At 30.7% G+C, this 24,273-nt stretch overlaps 1 protein-coding gene across 3 annotated transcripts; it reads left to right on the forward strand.

Moving 5' to 3' along the window:
• Nucleotides 1-13,419: 13,419 nt before the first annotated feature.
• Nucleotides 13,420-18,380, forward strand: LOC118033730 (uncharacterized). 3 transcript variants are annotated; one of them, XR_012168989.1, is made up of 4 exons: nt 13,420-14,768; nt 15,885-16,427; nt 16,555-17,346; nt 17,387-18,380. XR_012168989.1 is itself a non-coding variant. In XM_035038830.2 (3 exons), exons 1-3 carry the CDS (start codon nt 13,857-13,859, stop codon nt 16,654-16,656), a joined length of 1,557 nt encoding a protein of 518 aa, XP_034894721.1. In that variant the 5' UTR covers nt 13,420-13,856; the 3' UTR covers nt 16,657-18,380. The 3 variants fall into 3 exon arrangements, 2 of the variants coding, with proteins under 2 accessions (XP_034894721.1, XP_034894722.1); XM_035038830.2 differs by having other exon boundaries at nt 16,555-18,380; XM_035038831.2 differs by lacking the exon at nt 17,387-18,380 and having other exon boundaries at nt 16,506-16,645.
• Nucleotides 18,381-24,273: the final 5,893 nt, after the last annotated feature.

A 24,273-nucleotide genomic window follows, 5' to 3' on the forward strand; every position in this document is an offset into this window, starting at 1 on the left:
AACAGTACAGACCACATTATCCAAATCTAAACACTCCTTAAAACACCTCTCAGCTGACCCCAAATCTCCATTCTTTGAATAATTGTCAATCAACCCACTAATCACAAAGCTCTTAGACCCGAACCCAAGTTTTAAACAAACCCCTTGAGAAACCCAATTCTCTCTCAAACTCACACACCCTTTAATTAAAGAACTCAAAGTAAACACATCAGGCACCAAACCCACATGCCTTAATTCATTGAAAAGTCCCAAAACAGTTCTAGAATCATTAGCCCTTGCAAACCCAGAAATGATTGCATTGTAAGTGATGATATCGGGGTTTTGTGTGTCTAAGAAGAAAGAAAGAGAGCGAGAGAGATTGTTGTTGTTGTTGTTGTTGTTGTTGTTGTTGTCAAGTTTGGAGAAGTGAGAAATGAGAGCTGTGGATACGTAAGGGTCAAGAAAGTGACCTGATTTGATGAAGAGAGAGTAGGTTTGGTCGGTGAGGAGAGGAGATGACAAAGTGAGTGAGGATTTGAGAGCTCGAGGGTAATCTTTTTGGGAGATTAGGGTTTTGAATTGAGAGAAGGAGAGAGTTTGTGCTGAGGCTCTTAGCTTCTTCATGCATGCATGGTGGTGGTGATAAAAGAGGTTCTGGTTTTGCTTGCGCGAGGTTTTTTAAGGGTTTAAGCAACCAACAGGTAGTTATAAATTATAATGACGTGCTAAACGCGGGAAATGAAAGGAGGGTTGAGTCATGAGTGGAGAAATGAGGCGAATCCGTCCGAATCATGTAAAGCTTGTTGTTTGTTTCAACTAATTTTATTTCATGAAAAACGTTTTTAAAGTTAATTTCAAACTGTAATAGTAATAAGTAGTTTATTTTCCGTGCTCTCACTAGTATTGGATTAAAAAAAATTAGAGCATAAAAAATAATATTTAAATTGTTGAAAACATTTTAATATTATCATTAAATTTAGTATAATGATTTAAATGTATAAAATCTTAACCTAAATATTTACATAAATTAGATTTTAAATTAAATTTTGTGGGAGTTGCAGCTAAATAAACTTATTAATTTGAAAGTTCAAATAAAAAAAATCAAAGGAAAAAAAAATCATAAGTCAAATCAATTTTAGTCAACTCTTTAAACTCGCGATTTGAATTATTTAATCTCTTGGAGTGTATTTATTTTTTTATATTTTATTATATGATAAGAAAATACAAAAATTAATTTATAATCAAACCAATATTGAATGATAAAATTTAATAAAAATAAAATTGAAACAAAAAATTAGCAAAAGATAAAAACAAAAACCCAAATTGCGTATAATTCATTATTAGTTCATTATTTATATTTATTTGTATATTTTATCCAATTTTAAGGGTAAAAAATAAGATTAAAAGTAATAAATAAAGTAAATCTTATAACAAATAAGAGGGAAAAAAAACAAATATAAAGCATTTGCTTCAAGGTTATGGGAAAATGATGGGAATTGAACCGCCACGTGATGGATTCACAAAAATAAACTACTTTGATCCATTTTGCTATTTACTCATAACCTTTCTCTCATTCTTATTATTATACAAAACTTCTATATAAACTGAATTTATGTAAATTAAAGTAGTTTATTTTGGTGGTCCAATAAGCACCAATCTTGTAATGAATTCATGCGCTTCATTGACTTCAACCAGTCAATTACAAAGTCTGTAAAAACAAAAACAAGAATTTTTTACTTTTAAAAAAAAAAATCACAGTTAATCTTTGCTTAAAAATGTTCCACTATATGGACAAGAGATATTTGTATTAGCCTAATTATATCTATAGAATTCATTATTTTTAAGTTCAAAGCCCCATGTCCAAAGCCCTTAAAATTGAAAAGAGCTCAATTAGTTTGGCCTGAACACTTGGCCTAGTATTTTTTTCTCTTTTTGTAAGGTTTTATTGTCTATCCCTTTTTTTTATATATAAACAAAAAACAAATGATAGGTCATTTTTCACATAAAAGATAATAATGTGTCTCTCGAAACTCAAACCCGTCACCTCGGCTCATTATACATATGTGTTAGCTAATTGAGCTACAACATGAAAATATTATGAAATAATTAAAAAAAAAAAAACAATATATTAAACCAGTTCATTGTTCAAGTTAAGCCAACCAAAGTTTTTTTTTAGTTGTTTTAATATATATACATATATATATATAAAAGTAAAAAAAAACTTCAAATAAAAATTGAATTTTTAATAATTGTGTTATAAATTGTTGGTGTGACTAAACTTAATCGTGAATATACAAGCTTTCCTGCAAAATAAGTTTTTTGATTGGAATAAAAAAACCTTCATATGTTTTAAATCACCAAGTATAAGGGTAGTGTGGTGCATATGAAAACAAATATAAGAAAAAATTATTAAATGAACAATAAATGCATGTTGCCAAACCTGGTTTTCAACAACTAAATGGCAATGTGTCATTGATAAAGAAACTGGTGTGCTACAATTGGTTGGCCATGGTGGCTTCATTGGTTATTATGGCATACCATAATTATTATTCCATGCATGTTATTGGTGAAAATATTGGTGATAGACAATGTTATTGGTGAAAAAATTATTGTTTGCTCCGCATTAAAACAAGTTTTGTGTTCATAGAAAAATTATGTGCATAAAAAGTTTGTGTTAAACTTGAAAAAAAAAATACATAAAAGGATTTGTTAGGTTATGATTAGATAGACCGAGTCAATATCAAGGATGGAGTTCCAATCATTTAGGCCAATCACAATCAAATGGAAAAAAATATATATTTTAGAGAAATTTGGTATTATCATTTATCATAAATAGTTATGTTTGGAAGACTTTAACCATAAAAAATAAAGGAAGAAAATACTTACCATATAAATGTTGCATTTTGTTTGCATGAAAAATGTTACATTTATTGTTATGCTTGGATGAAAAAATGTTACTTATGTGGCTTTTTTCAACATAAGAGTTTTACCTATAAATAAAAGGAGGTTTTATCAAGTTCTAATAAAATAATAATTTTATCTAAAAAATAAAATAAAAATATTATTTGATCATAAAAGTATTGTGTAAAAAGTTGTTGTTTAGAGATGTAGAGTTTTGAATGGAGATCTCAATGAAGATTTTTCATAGAATCATGGAGATTTTAATGGATACATAGAAATTTTATCATGAAGATCTTTTCATAGAGAACTTTCATGAAAATATGTTTAAACACATGGAGAATTCAATGGAAACATGAAGATTTCACTATAGATATTTTCACGGAATTATGAAGAATCTAATAAAGATATAAAGATCTTGTCATAGAAATTTTCATAGAGAAGCATTGCTACTTTATTGAAAAATTCAAAATATAGAGATACAATTCTCAGAGATAATCCAAAAACAATATTATCTTAGGTAGCTTATCATGAAATATGCAAACTTGATTTCATTCTTGTTCGAGTTATCCTTATTTTTTGATATATTATTGAAGATACTCTCTAGTAATTATTTTTTTTTTTTTTTTTTAGTGCATGGTATTTTTCATTGTCATGCCTATGATTATGATAAAATAAAATAAAATAAAAAATTGTTAGTTTCTTGTGTTAGAAATATTTAGTAGTAGCTCATGAAACATGGGCCTAGGCCAGTACTAAGCCTAGAAGGTAAAAAGAACAAGACGGCAGGGTTTTCCGCTCTGCATTTCTAACTGCGATATTGTTCCCATCCACCGTCCATGTATACATACGTGTAATCCTAGGTATAGTTTTTGTTTTCGTTTTTATACGTTTTTAAAATTGTTTTTAATTTATTTTCTTAGTTTTTTTTTTATAGTTTTGATATACTAATATTAAAAATATAAAAATATAAAATAAATTTATTTTACCATATTTTTAAATAAAAAACTATTTTTAAAAACACATGGTCCTCCTCTTAAACTCTAACGTTCCTCTCTCTCTCTCTCTCTCTCTGTCCTCCCTCCTAAAGCTAGCCGACACGGTTTGGATAGACAGACAGGCACACCACTCAATTTAATTTCTTCAGAAATTCTTTAAAAAAGGAACCACTCAATTTAGTTTAAGTTATCGAGATATCAGAGTCAGCAGGATTTGAAAAGTTTTTAGTCGCTGTGAGCCCGGTCCCTGTTCCTTTCCATCACTGTCGACGTGGCTAGTTTTCTTCTCTTTTGTGGGTTCCAGCTTGCCAGCCAGATTCTCCCGGTCAAGCTCACGAGGTTGTTTGAGTTTTGTAAATTTCTAATTGTTTTTATTTTAAATTATTTTTTTTATATTTTTGAATACTAATATTAAAAATAAATTTAAAAAAATAAAAAAATATATATTATATATTATTTTAATATATTTTCAAGTAAAAAATTATAAAAAATATAATTATTTTTTGTTTATTTATTTATTTTATTTATTTTTAAAATACATCCAAGTTCATAGTACTTCCACGACGGGCATGTGACCCTATTTTCCGTCGTCTGTCCAAATAAGATTGTTGAAAAGTTGTTTTCTAGCTAGCTGTGATTTTCAACGTTAAGACATGTTTTTTTTTTTCCTCGGATAATTTTAAAATAAATTTAATTTTTTTTTTTTAATTTAATATAAATATTTGAATCAGCTTACCTGAATCTTTATCTATGAATTATTATGCTCTCGGAACTCCAATCAAAGACACGGGTGAAGAAGTTCCTGGCTTGCTTGCTGCACTAGTCAACACAACAGTCCTCTTAAGTTCTTAAAGAGAAACACGTGCGCCAATGGTCACTTTTATTTGGAGACCAAGTCACTGATTTTTGGACTAATCAAAATAATTTTCCATGAATCCTAAATACCAGTGCTCAGTACACGATTCTTGGGACTACAATACTAACCAGGTCATTGAGATGTGTATTACTACAACAACAAACATGTATGTTTTAAGCATAGTAATTAAACTATATCAGAATCATGTATTGGAATAATTGACTTGGGTTAATTAAAATGATTTATTTTAATTTTTTTAAAGTTGCAAAACAATGTCTTTTGCAAAAAAAAATGATGAAAAAGTCAAATAAAATTTTAACTAAACAATGTCTACACACTAAATTGATTGGAGAATAGAGTCAGGAATTCGACATGTCTACTATGTGGGATTTTTAATTCAAGACGATTCTTTCCAGGTTTGATTGGATATATTATAACATTAATAAATAAAAGCTTTAATAGCCTCGTGATATTGTGTGCCTTATGAAGGATGTCAAGGATTTAAAATGTCAACTATATAGGGTTGTTGGTTCAAGTCGATTCATTTCAGGTTTGATTAGGTTTGACCGAGTTGAGCTTGAACTATTTAATTTAAGAACCAAACTAACTTAATGATATGTTTACAAGTCAGCCTGGTTTTGATAACATTGAGTTAAAACCATTGAATTGATGACTTGATCAACACACACACACAAACCCATATATTTAACAAAATATATAGTGGGTGCGTGGACTTTTCATTCTAGTACTAGACATGATTTTGCTGGTGTTTTTGGAATAAAGATTTTTTTTAAAAAAAAAAAAATTGTTTTATATTTAATTTTTAAAGAATTGTTTTTAATTTTATATAGGTAAGCTTTATTTTTATAAAAAAAATAGTTATTTTAAAATAATATTTCTAATATATCCAACCTTGCATAATTTTTTTTCTTTTTTTTATTCATTCAGTTTCATACGTGTTTCAATTTTTACTATCTTTTATTGATTTTAATAAATAAATTTCGTTGACACAAACGGGTAAATGATTTATTTTATTAGATCAAATATCTTGATTTACATCCATCTCTTAATTTTTTCAATTTCTCTTTTAGTTATTATTAATGATCTTTTTTTTACTTACATAGATGATTATTAATTTATTTGATTAGATATCTAGATAAGCTTTTGGATTTACACTTTGAGTTTTTTTATGTAAAACAAATGTCAAAATAGCCTATATACTCAGGGTTTTTCTTTGAAAAAATTATGATCCGCAGCAGAGCACGATTCAAATAGCTAATGTATATGCGTGTCTAACACTAACATATAAAAGGTTTAATAGCTTGGTAGTAATGTGCACTTTATGTAGAAGGTTGTTAGATTAAGTTGATTCATTTTAAATTTGACTAAGTTTGCCTGAGTTGAGTTCTAGAATGATCCAATTGAAGAAACAAACTGGTTTAATGATCATTCATTAGTCGAATCGGCCATACCGATTATGATGATGCTAAGTTAAAACCATGACTAATGTATATCTTGAAAAAAAAAATTAGTTATTTTTGTTAGTAAATATACTCTATAGCCAATCGATTGATTACATGTATCATTGATTGTATTCATGTAAAATATATTTATTATTAATAAAGACTTTCTCTATCTTTAATATTTATTTATATTTGATTGATGAATCTATTGTTTAATTAATAAATCTATAGTAAAAATAAAGTTCATAAGATAAAAATAGTTTACAAAAAAAATTATAAAGTTATTATAATTATGATATTTCTATTGCATCAAAGCATTGTTCATAAATGTTATTGGTCAATATTCTATTAAGATTGGACATTAATTAAAGTAGTTGAGACTGATGTATATTATGTTAATTTCTTTATAAAATGAAGCAACTACTTTCATAAATTGAGGTATGAAGAATACCTGAAACTAATATGGATGTGCTTGTTAGATGACATATACATTGAACTGACCTATAAGAGAATTTCATATGGAGAGATCACACGTGTCCATAGAAAGGCTCTCATGATAATTGGGCAAACGGTTTTTAGACTTAAGATCATTAAGTTATCTTATATAGGGAGTGTTATGCTCTGATCCAGACAACATATTATCCTGATTAAGGATACCAAATGGGCAGATATTTGGCATAATATAAACTATTTGAAGGTATTTGAGTAATAAAAAGAGGATTCATCACACTAGGTGAATTGAAAAAAAATATATTTGTTCTTAATTAGTAGTCATTATAAAATTCCTCGCCAAGATATAATGAGTTTTGAAAAATGTTTCAAAGCCTTATTCAAATAATTAATGATTATAATGTTGAGAATTAACATGATTCGACAAAAGCAGACATACTTCATGTTATAATGTCTAAATCGGAACATTATTAATAAAGGAGTAATAATAAATTGGGGGGTTGACAACTAATTTATTTTATATTATTTAAAAAAAATCAATTTTATTTAACATTAAACTAATGTTAATGGGCACACTTGGATGTTTAAAGATCAAACAATTGTTAACATCTCATCATGTGAAGTTTCTTATGGTGGAAAAACCGTGTGAGGCTTGTGTTGGCTAAGAAAAACTATGAGTAATGTTTTGCAAAGATGATTGAACCAACATGTGCAAGTTGCGAGTAAGAATTATAAAAGCTAATATGTAAAATTATTTTCAGATTCCTCGTTGATTTTGCTTTTATTTCTTTCAAAGTTTTTCTATCCATGTTCTTTTCTTTAATTAGATTGGTTTTATAGTTATTACTGTCTCATTTTACTCAAATTAATACAAAGTAAGGTCCTTTTATGGGATGCAGATTGTCAATGTAGGAAGCTATAACTAGATAATAAAAAATCTAAAAGGCTTATGTTGAGCAGCACTATTCACACAAACCCAAAACTTTATGGATACAACTGTGTATTTTTTAATAATTTATTTTGGTTTATGAATTTTTATATTGGGTGATCTAATTTTAATTGAAACCAATTGATTTTAGCTTCTTCAACAATAATGAAATTGAAAGAAAAGGAACCGAAATGAAAAAGACACTAACCATGGGTGGCGTACTAGAAAATATTTTAACAATACACTTAAATCCTTAAATTTTAAAAATAACATAGCTTATAAAATTTAGAACCCTTTAGATTTCAAGCAAATTAGTTTTTATAAAAAAGCTAATTTATATTATTTTTTAGTTCTTAATTAAAAAGAAAAGAGAGAGGGTCGTCGTATTCCAACGATGAGAGAGACTTAACCAAAATGATAGTTTTTGGTTCCACGGGTTCCATGAGATAAGAGAGACTTAATGTTGGTTGTTTAGAACCTCAATATTGCAAAAACAAAAATAGATATAAACCAAGAAATATAAATCTAACCCGACTTGATTTCGTGTTTTTTTATCCTTTTAGGGTATTTTAAGTTGATGAGTTGGTTTATTGGTGTTCCAAGGATGTTGGTGAGGTGTTTTTGAATTAAAATGGCTTTAAAAAATGTTTTTTTGAACAAAAAAGTCACTACTCTAATTTTCCAACCACCACTGAGTGACTGGATTCTGAGCACGTAGATGACATGTTGTTTGCTTATTTGTTTTATTTTAAAAAAAAAATAGAACAGACGACCTGTTATTTTTTCCTTTCAAATATCCAAAAAATAAATCAAGCCTAAGCACAAAAGTTTGGGCTTAAAGGCCCACCAACGCGCCTAGGCCTTTTTATTTTCAATGGCTTAGGTGTGTTAGGCCATGTGCTCGAGAGTTTGAACATTTTTTAAGGTTAAATATAAATTTAAGAAAAAAAAATCTTGGTTGAGTCCATAACCTAAAATGCAAGTTTGATGAGTTAAACCACAACTTCTAAGTTGGTTTTTGTTCTAATATTGTTTTTTTAAATTGATATCTTTTTTTAATGTGTTTTTCTTAAATAATTCTTAAATTTATGTTTCAATTAATATACATCCTTTGTGATTTTTTTTAATTGAACTTTTTTGGATAAAGATTTTTTTTAAAATGGTGTTGTGTGTATTTAGTTTTTGAAAAGATCATTTTGATTCATTTATAATTTTTTTTTATCTTTTATATAGATCAACTTTATTTTTGAAAATAAAAAAAAAATTTATATAATATTTCTAATATGTGCAGCCTTGCATAATATTATTTTCTTTTATTCAATCAATTTAATGTGTGTGTCTATTTCTATTATCGTTTGATTAAAAAAAAAATACTTTTAATAAACAAATTCAGTAAGTATAACCATGTAAATATCTTATTTTTCGAAATTAGACATCTTGATCTATACTCATTTCTTGATTTTTTTCAAATTTAATTTTAGTTATCGTTAATAACTTTTTTTCTATTTATTAACACATATAATTCTCGATTTATTTAATTATATGTATATATAAACTTTTTAATTTACATAATTTTTTTACATATAAAAACACATTAAAAAAGTACATATATATATATATAGAAAAAATTATTTCACCCACTGTAAATCACAGGTTAAATATATAGTTCTATTTCTATCTATTGTAGGTTATACGGTGTAACTTTATTGATAGCAACACTCTTTGTATAAGTAAAAGGTTGCATGTTTGACTTCTTAAAGGAATGAACCTGGATTCATAGATAAAATTATAAAAATAAAAAGGTTATGGAGTGTGCGGAAAAAAACACTTGTATGCTACAAGAAAAGCTAAATGGTGTGGTTTTTTTATTGTTTTAAAATTATTCTTCATCATTTTATATATTACTCTAGATTGGAGCAGTGATTTTTTTTATAAAAAATTAATTTAATCCTTAAACTTGTTTTTTTGCACGATTGCGCCTTTATTAGCCTAAAGTAGCATTCAACAACATGTTTTTTTTTTTAATGAAATGATTAAATTGAAAGATAGAAAACTGAAGTGAAAAATACAAGTGAAATAAATAGTGCCTATCAATTTTGTTTGAAAAGTATATTGAGTTTTAAATTTTTTTAACTATTAAGTGACCAGGCTTTCTAATTCTAGAAAAATTAATTTTGGTACTAAATTTTATTTTTATTATTTTTCAGTTTTTATTGGGTGATATGAGGGGGAGAGAGAGAGAAAGAGGGAGAGAGAATCACCGGATTTCGATCTAGAAAAAAAAAGATGTTATGTCAATAATTCTGGCCACAAAAGTGACAGATTTTTATTCCAAATGATTTTATATGATGAAGGGAGTTTGAATTACGTGTTTTTTTTTTTGTTTTACTTTGAAAGTGCCTAAAAAACATATTTGAACTAAAAAAGAAATTGAGTTTCAGATTGATTTTGGGTTTGTAGATTTGGCGAGTTTAGTTTTTTTTTCTTTTTATTTTAATTATTTTTTTCAATATTTCAGTATTGAGTTGTTGTTTGATTTTACGATAATATATTTTTATTACTATATAATTAAATAAAAAATAATTTTAGAAAGAAAACAAACTATAATACAACTGAAGTTCATAGTCTAGTTCACAGATTTGACATGTTAACCTGAGTTACTTGATTTATAAGTTTGATGAGTTCACTCACTGGGCAGATATGCTCTTCTTTTTTTCTTTAATTGTTTTTAATTTTTCTCTCAATTTTATACTTTAATATTGGATTTGTTGGAAAATAAACCACATGATTTATTTTTATTTACTTTCTATAGGTTTATCACTAAGTCGAGAATATTTTTATTTTTAGATTGATAGTTAATTTTGTGACTGTATATTTTCATCATATAATTAAAAAATATTTTATAAAAAGTTATTAAACTTAATGGAATCCGTGTTATGAGTTGCTTGGGGAATGATATCGATTCAATCTGTTATTATTTCAATAAATTCTTTACAAAAAATTATCATCTTAATTGGTTTTTAAATAAAATTAAATATAGAGTAATTTGAGTATGAATACGTTTTAAGTCCAAATAACTTTTGTTTTAGGAATATATTAGAAAAAAAATATAAACTATATATTCAAAACTTATCTAATAACTTCAAGTCTTAGTTCAAAATGATTCTTAAAGATTTAATTTCAATTAATATACAAACAAATCAAAGAATATTCTTGCTATAAAATCAAAAAAGTTGTTTGTACCTAGTTATAGTAAAATGAATTAATTTTTTTTTTTAAAAAAGAGTTGTTTTTTAGTCGTGGTTGAAGAATATTTCCATAGCAACCTCTAGAAGAATTCAATTCCATAAATTCAATATTTGATTTCTCTTTGCTTTGAATTTTTCTGATTGGTTTGAAAGATTCAACAAGACCTAGCTAACAGAGAAACATTCAACCAGCCAAGATTATGACGTAGCAATTTTTTACTTTGCCTGGTTCACGCCTGAAATCTCTTATATGCAATTTCACATCATTTCTTTCAACGTCAAAATTTCTATACATTATGTATTTCTCCTTTGATTTCTTTCTAAACCTCTCGACTTATCTATGAAAAAAACCATACACTTGACTGTAAAATAATTCTTAGCTACATCAGCTATTTATCAAGAAATATTTATCGATATCCTAACTTAATTCTCTATTGATTTATTTTATTTTATTTTATCTTACCATAAAAAATGAGTGAGAGAATAAAATGTTATCCACTAATTCATATTTACAAAAGATTCTATTAAATTGTTCAATTGAAGACAGAAAGTATAGTATAATCTCAGGTGAAAATAATATTTGAGGACGATAACAAGCTTTTCATTAAGAGTTTTTACTATTACTATTGAACCAATATTTTGTTAAAATTTATTTTATTTTTATTTAAAATTATTTTTTAATATGTTTTAATTGATTTAATGTGTTGATGTTAAAAATAAATATTAAAAAAATAAAAAAAATATTATTTTAAAATATTTATAAATAAAAAAACACTTTAAAAAATAATATCTACGATACATACATATCACTTAAATTTTTAAAAAACTTAAGTATATTGAAGGTTATAAATATATTGTGTGCGCATATTTCTATATGAATAGTAAATCGTTTGATACAAGTTTATATTTAACTGTGTTTGTTGTATGTACATTAATATAATATACTAGTTATTTAGTATGCGCTTTGCAGGAGTTAATTTTTTTTTTTTTCTAAAAAAGCTATATATGTAGATCTTTTTATGTGTTTTTATACATAAAATGTTTTTAAGTGTAAATAAAATTTTTTATACATACATCTAACCAAATAAATCAAGAATTATATATATAAATAAATAAATAAAAATAAAAATCATCAATGATAAATAAAGAGAAAAATAAAATAAAATTTAAAAGACATATAGATTAAGATATTTTACCTCGCAACACAAGCTTTTGACCTGGTTGTATTTAATAACTCTTTTCATCAAATTTAATTTTTTATTAAATTAAATGAAGAAAGAAATAGACACACGTGAAATTGAATGAATAAAAGAAAAGAGAGAAAAAAAAAATATTTTGTAAGGTTATACATATTAGAAATATAATTCAAAAATAAATATTTTTATTTATAAAAACCACATTAAAAAAAACAATTAAGGTGGCTTGAAGATTGGGGTTATAGATTTTTTCTTTGTGCTTGGATTCCATCCACTGAGATGGCTTAAAAATAGAGGTTGTGGATTTTTTTATATATAAAAAATTTATTTTTCAATTAATTTTAATTATAAACACTCAAAAAACACCTTATATGCATTGATAAATCCATCAACAACCTTGATAAAACAAAAAAAACCATCCTAAGACCCAAATCAACTTCAAATAAAAAATATTCTCGAACTCGTATATACGTTTTAAGCACTTTCAAGGTTAAATAACATTTAAGTTAGACTCCTTTCATCGAATGTAATCATTTGACATAAAAACCAATTGTTTAGTGGTTGGAATTTGTGCCAACAATATTCTTCTCTTCTCTCTCTACTGCTGGAATTTAACGATTTCTTTATCTTCTCTCTCGAACTAATGACTAAAAAAATAACAAAAATAAAATTTTATATCAAAATTAAATTAAAAAATATTGAGGGACTGAATATGTATAATATGTAAAGTTTGAGGATTAAAGTGAATTTTTAGTAAGAACCTTAAAACCAACTCTAATTATGGCATTTTTCCCACTTTGGTCTATTATCTTTTAATTTTATTTTTAGTCAATAAATTCAGTTAAACTACCCTTTAATTTGGCCAAAAAAGGGATGCAATTATGCAAAAAAAAATTTAAGAACCAAAGAAAAAAAATAAAAAGTTTAGAATAATAAGTCCATAATAAAATGGGAGAGAATGAACAGTATATGTGTATTATAAAAAACTCACACCTTTCAGTATTTTCTATAATTATGTGTGTTTAGTATTGCAATGTAAAGTACTTTTTAAAATTATTTTCACTTAGAAATTATTAAAATAATTTTTTTTCATCTTTAACATTGTCTAATTAAAATCATTTAAAAAAATCTAAAAATTCGATAATTTTCAAATGGAACATACTTTTAAAATACTTTAAAAAATAAAAAATATACTAAAAAACAAAAGTTACAACACTTTCTATTCTTAAGTGTGTATTTTGTATTATGGTGAATAATATTTTTTATTTAAAAATATATTAAATTTTATTTTATTATATTAAAAAAAAAAAAAAAAACAGGAGCTATCATTCTCCCGGCCACCACGTAAGTAAAACAAAATCAATACAGTATTATTATATATAATATTTCCCAGGGTAGCATTGTACTGAGGAGAGTGTGCACATCTGGCAGCTCTTCATGTTCCCTCGAGTCTCATCTCATCTTTACCCTCGCTTCTCTGCTGCTGCAATTCAGTTCCCTCATCTCTCACTTCCCAGAAATTTTCCTCACCTTCTTTCATCTATCTTCTCTCATTCTCTCTTTCTGGGTTTTCATATTGATTTTCTCATTCATTCAAGTCCCTCAATTTCTTATCTCTCTAAATTCAAGCTCCATTCTTTCTTTCTATGTACCTGTATCTCCCCCATCTAGCAAATAAACGCGCCTAGATTCTCCTAAATTTAACATTTTTCAACTCACATTTTTTTTTTTTTTGCTTGCTTGCTTACTATAAAAAGTCCACAACCTCAAACCAAAAACAGTACAAGTGTTCTTGCAAAGTGAGAGACCAAAGAAGGGAAAAGAAAACAAGACAAGGAACATGAAAGTGAATACCCAGAAAGACCCAGAGAAAATAATCTGGGATCAAATGAGAAGTCCATCTTCCACCCTAATTTCTGGGTCACCAACCAGAACCTTACCAAAACTCATGGTATGGCTAATCCTCTTTGTTTCAGTCACTTATGTTGTTTACACTCTCAAGCTTGTTTCAGCTTCTCGTGCTTGCAATAATGAACCTTTCACTACAAATCGTCATCTTTCTTCAATTTCCAACAACAATTCCTTACCTTTGATTCGAAATCACACATCTTCAACCATTCCCAGAAGAGAAAATCAAGAACCCCGTCTAGAAACTGGGTTTCAACACATAGTTTTTGGTATTGCAGCCTCAGCAAAGCTCTGGGAACAACGAAAAAATTACATCAAGATTTGGTATAAACCTCAAGAAATGAGAGGCATTGTTTGGTTAGATGGTAAAGTGAAGAATCAAGAAAGAGAAGACAGTAACTTGCCACCAATTAAAATTTCAAGTGACACATCGAGATTTTCTTACACAAACAAACAAGGTCATAGGTCTGCAATCAGGATCTCTCGGATCGTGTCCGAAACATTGAGTCTCGGGCTAAAAAATGTGCGGTGGTTTGTAATGGGAGATGATGACACGTTTTTTATAGCGGAGAACCTAGTGAGAATCTTGAGGAAATATGATCATAATCAGTATTATTACATTGGGAGCTTATCAGAATCTCATTTGCAAAACATTTTTTTCTCTTATGGAATGGCTTATGGTGGTGGTGGTTTTGCTATTAGTTATCCATTAGCAAAAGCTCTTGGTAAGATGCAAGATAGATGTATACAGAGATATCCAGGGCTTTATGGATCTGATGATAGAATGCAGGCTTGTATGGCTGAACTCGGTGTCCCACTCACTAAAGAAGTTGGCTTTCACCAGGTAATTAAATTTCTTGTCGTCTTTTACATGTTGTCTTTAGAACTCTGGACTCTTCTGTTTTTAGAGTTATTGCCGATATTTCGGCCGAATCGGTTGGGTTGATGTTGCGGAGCCATAGAGCTAAAAAAGGGCACTTAATGTTAATCGTTAGTTAGGTAATGAGCTGGGTTCTGTCCTTTTAGTTTTTTTCAAGATTTTTGGTTTCGGGCGATTTACTTTTCAGGGTAAATTTGGCATTGAATTATGACTTGTGATGTCGGTCTCCCACTTTATTCTATATGCCAACATTGGTCCGTAGACTCTTGAGGTTCGAACCCTAATAAGCTCAATAAGCTGTCATGTCCATTCATGAGTTTGTTACGTGTCGGTATGGGACCCACGTGTACCTAGACTTGGACCTGGTTTTGTCCCTCACCACGCCAATGTCACTACTTACAAATTACAGTGCATTTCGAATACGTCCATATCATACTCATTTAACCAGGAAGTGGACAGAAAACTCTGCTGTTGCAATGTAAAAGGCTTTGGTGAGGATTCTGGAGAAGCTTATCTTGATATAGGGTGTAGATTTTTGCTAATTGTTAAAGGAAGCACATTATTGGCACAGTAAGTTCGTGGGCTATGTTTGTTGAGGAGTCTGGAGAAACTCATCTTTGGTGTTGTTGGCACTCATTTCTTGTAATGAACAATAGGAAGTTTGCTTAGATGTTTTGCAATCTAAGTAAAGTTTATAAAGGTTAATAGGCCAGATTTTGAACTGCTTTTAGGCTTTCCTTGTGGGCCAATCATGGGACAGCATGTGTTGGGAATTGCGTGTATATGGTGCACTCTATGTAATTTTAAATGGTTGCTTGGACGTAAAGCACCGTCCATAATGAGATATAAATTTCATTATTTGAATCAGGATAGCTGCTTGATTTGTAGGGTTCTTGTATCATGTTTTGCTGAGTGACTAGGGAATGAACTCCAATTGACGAAGCTTGTTGACAGGAAGGAGGACTTTCCCACTTAGGCATTACATTACCTTTTTACGTTCTTATGAAATTTTTAGTATTTGAAGTATGTTATTTCTAATGGGGATAGTTACTGATTCTAGCTGTTTGTGTTGCCTGGCAGTATGATGTGTATGGAAACCTGTTTGGACTCCTTGCGTCACACCCTGTTACACCCTTGGCCTCATTGCATCATCTTGATGTTGTTGAACCCATTTTCCCAAATGCAACCCGAGTCCAAGCCCTACGGCGCCTAACGGTGCCAATGAATCTCGACTCTGCGGGGCTAATGCAGCAATCCATTTGCTATGATAAATCCAAGCGGTGGACCATTTCTGTTTCATGGGGTTTTGCGGTTCAAATTTTCCGAGGAGTCTTCTCACCCCGTGAGATAGAAATGCCTTCAAGAACATTCTTGAATTGGTACAGGAGAGCAGATTACACAGCATATGCATTCAACACTCGTCCAGTTAGCCGAAACCCTTGTCAGAAACCATTTGTGTTTTACTTGTTGAATGCCAAATTTGATTCTTCGCTCAATACAACAGTGAGTGAGTATAGGAGGCATCACGTCCCACATCCTGCATGCAAGTGGAAGATGGCTGATCCTGACAAGATTGAGACAATTGTGGTTCATAAGAAACCTGATCCTTATCTATGGAATAGAGTAAGTAGTTCTCATGTTGTTTAGTTTGTCACTACTATCATTAAACTTGTTACTTGACAATTCTGCTTTATAAACCAGACCGAGTAATACGGCGTCTTTTGGCTTTGTTTGTGCATGTAATTGGCAGTCTCCAAGAAGAAACTGCTGCCGGGTAATGAACTCAAAGAAGAAAGGAAGTGTCATGGTTAATGTGGGTGTATGTAGGGATGGTGAGATCAGTGAAGTATAGGGGTAAGTGGAGGGATTTAGGATAGTAGCTGCTTCTCTTCTTTTCCTTTCAAATTCTTGGTTCTTCAATTTATTATTGCAAGTGTAACTGTATTCATGTGTAGACTTTACAGAAGAATCATTAGAAAGAAACATGTTGATGTATAAAACATCGTGGTGTGATGGGGACACCGAACCGGAAATATTATTTACGCACGCGCATGATCATAGACGATGGAGGATAGCCCAAACCATTGAGAAATTGGGCTTTAACTTATGTTTTTGGGTTTAATTTATATGGACTTTCAGTTGAGTTTTATTAATTTAGCTTTATTTGTTGGGCTTGATTTAATTAATGTTGGATATTTTATTTAATGGGCCATAAGCCCAATTGCTTATTCAAGTTAGGGTTTTAGTATAAATACCCTACTTTTCTAAGTGTTAAGGGACTTTTGATGATTAATGAAAAAATGCAGATTTGCATATCTCCAACCCCTCTCCTCCTCTTCTTCTTAGCTTCTTTCTTTCTCTAAAGCTTCTTTCTTTTCTTGCTTTAATTCTTTTTATTTGTTGTCCCGCGTCAAATTTGGTATCAGAGCACGGCTTTTAATTGTTCTTACAATTAAACGATCTATGTGTTATGTTTAATCCTAGATTAATCTGAAAAAAAAAAAAAAAAAAAAAAAATTGTGGACGCCGATACTGTTCATCGGTATTGTTCCAATCTACTGTTCATTTGGTACTGTTCAAAGTTACTGTTCATCAAAAAGTTACTGTTCATCCTCTACGCAGCCGCCGAAAGAGGCTCCCTGTTCAGAAACCCACTGTTCACTGTTCACCGAACCTGTGTGCATCAACGCCGATCGGAAACTCTGCCTCAACGCCGGTCAAACCAAGACCCACGCCGGCAGATTCTCCCACAGAAGGCCACTCTCCACGCCTCTGACAGATCGCACCAAATCATCTTCAGCGGCGCCTCCACAGTTCTCACAACAGCCAAATCAATTCACCTTCAGCAACCCCCTCTCACAGCAGCAGATCAACTCAAACCAGCCGGCGCACAAAACCCATCACAGCCAACGTCGATTTGTGGTTTACAGCAGCACCAGCCACGCCTTCTCTCAACAACCACCAAGATCCACGCAGCAACAGATCTGCCATCAATGGATCTCCGGCGTCAACAACACAAAACCACCAGCAACAACCACCTACAACACCCATCACAGACAGCAACGATTTGGGTTTAAAATAGCATCAAAGGAAGCGCCATCAGCCACCCCCCAGTAGCAGCACCGGCAGCAAAGGCAGCGCCATCAGCCCCCCCCAGTAGCAGCACCAGCCGCAACGCCACCGTTCATCAGTGACAACGGATCAACAGGCCCCGTCCAGCAGCTACACCACAGATACCACCTCCGTTTCCCTCGCACCGCCAGATCCAAGCAGAATCACGAAGCCCCTTCGTCCATCGTCACCAACAGCAGCGGCAACGAATTACAGAAAGCAAGGAAGAAGGAAACATAAGCTCTTCACACAAAATAATTAACCTGCCACGTCAGCGCCGCATCACCTGCCACGTCATCATTCAAAGACAGCATCTGGCCACATAATTGACATGTCACCTGCCATGTCATCACGCCAAGGCATCAACTGTGTCAGCAGCCACGTCAGCCTCTAAATCCACATCAGCCGCCACATCAGTATGAGCAGCCATGTCACCCCAATTACCATGTCATCTGAGGTCCATCCTCCATCGAATTCAACGATTTGAATCTTGGTCGGTAAATTACTCTACTCCTTGGTTTGTTGATTTTTACTTCTTTGGTATTGCAATTAGTATTCAAAGTTATTGTTAATATTACTTTTGTGCCAAAAAAAACAAATTCCCAAAAAAAAAAAAAAAAAAAAAATCCCTAAAAAAAAAAAAAAAATCCTCATCAGTATTTTTTATTTGTTAATTATGTTCATCAACCTCTTTCATTAGTGATAGCTAATATCTTGTTCTATTTGATAATTATAAGTTCTTGTTTGTGACATCGTGTTTGATTAATCATTTACAAAAAAAAAAAAAAAAAATCTAGTATTACATGCTTACAATTTTATTAGTGTAATTTGTTCTTGATTAATCTCCACATTTTAAAAAAAAAAAAGATAAAAAAAAAATTAGCTTTTTTTGTATTGTGATTTTACATGCAAGAACCATTTGTGATCTCAATTCCATTTATAAGTTAGTATTGCATGCATTTGTGTCACGATCATCTAGTGTCTAAGCTCAAGTTTACACTTACTGTAGACTCAACCTTTAGTGATACCTTGATGATCATTTCAAGGGAACTGCAAACTTAGGTGATCAACATGTTTAGAAGAATTGAGCCCCAAGAGAGTTTTCGAATAAGACACTCAAAGACCGATAAATATCACAAGAATAATAATTATGGACAAGATCACTCTGAGCGACACCAATATGACCATCATTTAGGTTACTCTAAACACGATGACTTTGATGAGCGAGTCTTGAGTCCTAACAAAATAGAAGCCCCCACTTTTGACGGTCGTCATGACCCTTGGATATTTGATATGTGGATTCGTGATATGGATCAATTCTTTGAGTGGCATAATTTGTCTGATAATAAGAAAGTTAGATTTGCTAAGATGAAACTCATTGATAAAGCCAAAATTTATTGGAGAGATGTTGAAGATTGTTTAGAGATGAGAGGTAAACCTCCTATAACAGACTGGATCAAAATGAAACAAAAACTTCAAGAGAAATACGTACCCCAGTCTTATAGGAATAAACTCTTAGACCAATGGAACAATCTAAGACAAGGAAATAAGTCTATCAATGAGTACATAAGGCAATTTAACGATTACATGATTAGATGTGCCATAAGAGAGAGTGAAGCCATGACTTTGCGTAGATTTTGTAGAGGCTTAAAATGATGATCTTAGAAGAGAAGTTGTATTTCAAGGTGTATCTACCCTTAACCAAGCTTATACCTTAGTTAAAGACTACAAGTTGGTCACAAAGAATCAGTGGAAGAATCATCAGGACTCTTCTAGTATCCCTACTAGGTCCCAATTCAGAAGTAATGATTCTTTGTTAGGTGCTTCACCCCATAGACCTAATCCTAATAGCGCCCAACTTTGTAAGAAAGATAGGGGTAAACGAGTTGTCAATGCAGTGTCTAAGGTGAGTTCAAAGGTTAAGTGTATTAATTGTTTAGGTTTTGGTCATATCTCTTTAGATTGCACCTCGAAACCCTTAGTCGTCCAAAAACACAAGGATCTAGGTAAAGAAGAATATTGTAGTGTTGAAGTGTATGAGCCTAATCTTGAGGATTTTAGTGACCTAGATGACGAGGATGTGCAAGAAGAGGGACCCAACACAATGAGTCCCAATGAGCTTGAGAATGAGGTTAAGAAAGAGTCTGATATGTCTGCTTTAATGGTAGAGGAAGTTTTAGGAAACTCTTCAGTGGAATCGCCTATAGAGATAGGTATGGTCTTAAAAGAGTCTTATGATATTAGTTCTCCTAAATCACTTGATTCCTTATCCCACATGCTTGGTGTCCAGCACATCATAAGTTTAGAGCAACATGTTGAACTTTTTGACCCCTTACCTCATGCACGTGATGAGGAAGATAAAGATAATCCTAGTTTACTTGATTGTGTCCATATCATATCTACACAGGTTTCAAATAATGTTTGTCTCATTCCATGCCCTCAATCATTTAGTGTTCATAGTTACAAACATGAGAAGCCTATAGAACACTTTTCCATATCTCCTCACGATAGGATGTCTAAGTCAGCCGAGTCGTTACCATGTAGGATTCATAATTTGCATATTGAGATCATGAAACAAATTCAAGCAAGTAATGAACAATACAAATTTCAAGCTGATTTACTTAAGTATCATGATGCACTTAATGTTGGAGATTATTTCATGATACAGATTAGACCTGAACGGTGTCCTTTGAAAACCGAGCATAAATTGCAAGTAAGTAGTGCTAGACCATTCAAAGTGTTGCAAATGATTGAATCAAATACTTATGTCATTAAATTGCCATTAAACTTTGATATTAGCTCTACTTTGAACATGAAAGACCTCAGTATTTATAAAATACAACCCATCCCTGATTCTCCTTTTGATACCCCTACCTCATTATCCATATCTTTGGCACAAAAGGAACATATTAATGCTACTTTGAATGCACAAGTTGTTTTTACCAGGGATGGTGAACTTCAGCAAATCCCAGTATATGAATTCGACGACCAGATTCAGATTATACTTAGATTATCAGAGGAGCATCACAACAGCTTGATCCTTGTCATTGAGAGCATTATCGGAGCTGTCTTGACCTATACTCGACGGGGTCGAGTTCTTCCAACCCCGGGAGAATTGATGGGGACACCGAACCGGAAATATTATTTACGCACGCGCATGATCATAGACGATGGAGGATAGCCCAAACCATTGAGAAATTGGGCTTTAACTTATGTTTTTGGGTTTAATTTATATGGACTTTCAGTTGAGTTTTATTAATTTAGCTTTATTTGTTGGGCTTGATTTAATTAATGTTGGATATTTTATTTAATGGGCCATAAGCCCAATTGCTTATTCAAGTTAGGGTTTTAGTATAAATACCCTACTTTTCTAAGTGTTAAGGGACTTTTGATGATTAATGAAAAAATGCAGATTTGCATATCTCCAACCCCTCTCCTCCTCTTCTTCTTAGCTTCTTTCTTTCTCTAAAGCTTCTTTCTTTTCTTGCTTTAATTCTTTTTATTTGTTGTCCCGCGTCATGGTGCCCGCATTATATACATGTGCTTGATGTGTACTCTTCAATTAGTTGACATTTTCTCGCTTATAATGGAGTTTTGAGACCCAAATACACTGCCTGTCCAAACGTTTGCTGCCCTTATTTCTCTCAAATCTATTCTATGATGGTTGCTTGTTCTTACAGTAATTTTGTTTCATCTGGACACACCATGATGTAAATAAACGGGGAAATTGAATTTTATGACCTTTTTGGTTCTCTGCACATGCTGGTAATCAATTTCATATGCATGCAATTTATTATATGGTCCTCTCCTGGCTGTAGTTGCATCAGATGGATCTCTTCCAACTTGACATGACCGATTCTACTGCTACAATTTAACTCCAGTATCGAGCGCTAACGAAACATATGGGGAGGAACGCTGCTGATTGGGTTCTTAAAGCTGCAGGGAGTTTAGAGGCCCCATGGGTTGGATTGTAAACAGTCGTCAAAAGCTACGCCTTAAACTTGTCATCAAAAACTTTCCAGTTCAATGAAATATCACAGAAGTTAAAAAAAAAAAAAAAAAAAAAAAAAAAAAAACCCCTATTTGAAGAATAGTGTAAGAAGTTTGCCAGTTGGTGGAGGTGGCCTTCTTAGCCCTTGGATTCCTGTCCGATCCTTCAATCATATCATCTGTTGCAATTTACCTTTTCCTCTTAGTACTTTTCACTATAGTGCTGGCACTACCGATGCGTAGGCTGAATCAAGACCTTTTTAATTAAATTAGAAAACAATTATGTTTTTAAAGAAATTAGATAAATTTACATCTTCATCGTGCATAAAAAAAGAAATTCATGATAAATAAAAGTAAAATTATATAAATCAAGATATTCTTAAAACATGTGTATATAAGAGTAATATTCTGTGGTTTATGATTTATAATCTAAAAAACTAACACGGCCTCAACAAGCATATTTATCTTTTCACTAAATTTTTAAATATTATTATATCTGAGAGAAAATTAGATCTTTTAATAAAAAAAAAATGAAAAAAATAAAACATCCTTAGCACACGTTGGAGGCACTTTTTCCCTTCGGGTGGCATGCAACATTTTCTAGTGTCCAAAAATGTTCTTCTGCCGTGTTGCTAGAGGTGCCACTGCATCTTCTTTGTTTTTCTGGGCGGGGTGTGTTGGAGTTGAGTGGGCGGTTGCTGGTGCGTCTTTTTTTTTTTTTTCTCCCCTTTTCTCCACCCTTTAAATTAATAGCTTAGTTTTTTCAATTGTTGATATCTATAATTCAATCTTTATTTTTTATATTTATTTTTTTTTAATCCTTTTATTAATCAAATTATAATAATTAAATTAAAAAAAATATATAACAATAAAAAAAATTAAGAATCAAATTAGATATAATCAACAAATAATAAAATATTTTTGATTTTTTCACAACTTATAAAAAAATAATTTTTATTCAAAATTAAAAAAAAAAATTCCTTGGAAACTAGATTAATTTTTTTTTTTATTAGAAAACATTTTAAATTGATCATTTTTTTAATAATAAATAAATATAAAAAAGTTTTGAACGGGGCTTAAAATCTTAAAAAAAAAGAAAAAAAAAAAAAGAAGAAGGAGTGATACGCTACTAATTCTTAAAAATGACAGCCAAAAGTGTCGGTGCAAAATTAACATAAAATGTGTAGAAGTGCGGGCATTCCAATCCCTTGGCATTCATGACAAGATAGCAGCAATAATCCAACCTCCATATCCAATTCCCTTTCAACACCGCATCTTCTCCAGGAATATGTTTTTTTTCTCGTTTTACTATGTACTGAGAGGTGGGCCATGCTTCCTTGGTTAGCAACCCATCTCTCCCACAACCGCCATCAATTATTGTACCAGTTCCATTTATGTTGTATGTTATTATGATTTTTTTAAAATATTTTTTTATTAACAACATATTAAAATAATATTTTTTTTTATTTTTTAAAATTTATTTTTAATACCAGTTCATCAAATTAATCTAATAATAATAATAAATATTAATTTAAAATAAAAAAATTTAATATTTTTTTAAAACCACTTTTAAAATACAAAAAAAATCAATAAACTTGATTTTGACCCTTCCATTCATAATATGTTTGCAGTCATTTACCGTTTCTATATATATATATATGATAAAAAAAAAAATCAAAGTCTTTGACCTTTATGATCCATTCTCAACTTGCTTTTCATCACGTAAATATTTAAAATATTATAAAAATATTGATAAATTCATTTTCAAAACTAAAATATTTTCTAACTACTCTAAAAAAATAAAAATCAAATGAATAATAGTGGGATTCGGTTTTTTTTTTAAGTTTAATTATAGAAAAACACTATTTTTATTGAAATATTTTCAAGAAGACAAACAAATTGATACAAAAATCAATTTTTTTAGTAGTCAAATTATGATCATTTGAGTATTTTATCTTTCATCAATATTTTTCTATGATTTTTTCTTTTAATATTCAGATACTAAAATATAAAAAAATAAGTTCAATAATGGATTTCTTGCCGTCTACAGAGTTTCACGTGACTTTCAATAGAAGAGTGAAAATAAGGGTTAACCTGAACGGCCCACTCGGTACGGCCAACCCGGCCCTTGTTATCGAGAGCTGGCCTCTATTCTTTCCCCCCACTTTTTATCGAACTAGACAATTGCTTTTCACTTAGACAGAGAAAATCTAGATGATGAATTGTGGATCTGCTTGCAGGGCAAGAAAACCCGTCCAGTACCTGGCTGCCTCCCTAGGTTGACGACACTGGGCCTGGGCTAATGTCCTCAAGCACAGTGATGGACTCATCAAAAGAGAAAACATCTTAGACTATACATAAGCCTATA

This window comes from Populus alba, chromosome 1 (genome assembly GCF_005239225.2).
Source record: "Populus alba chromosome 1, ASM523922v2, whole genome shotgun sequence".
NCBI lineage: Eukaryota > Viridiplantae > Streptophyta > Magnoliopsida > Malpighiales > Salicaceae > Populus > Populus alba.

Excerpts from the sequence above, each read along its gene's own strand:
- LOC118033730 (XM_035038830.2), top strand. The coding sequence starts at position 13,857 with ATGAAAGTGAATACCCAGAAAGACCCAGAGAAAATAATCTGGGATCAA. Across the intron at positions 14,769-15,884 it reads AAGAAGTTGGCTTTCACCAG|TATGATGTGTATGGAAACCT; the intron begins GTAATTAAATTT and ends GTTGCCTGGCAG. Across the intron at positions 16,428-16,554 it reads ATCCTTATCTATGGAATAGA|TCTCCAAGAAGAAACTGCTG; the intron begins GTAAGTAGTTCT and ends TGTAATTGGCAG.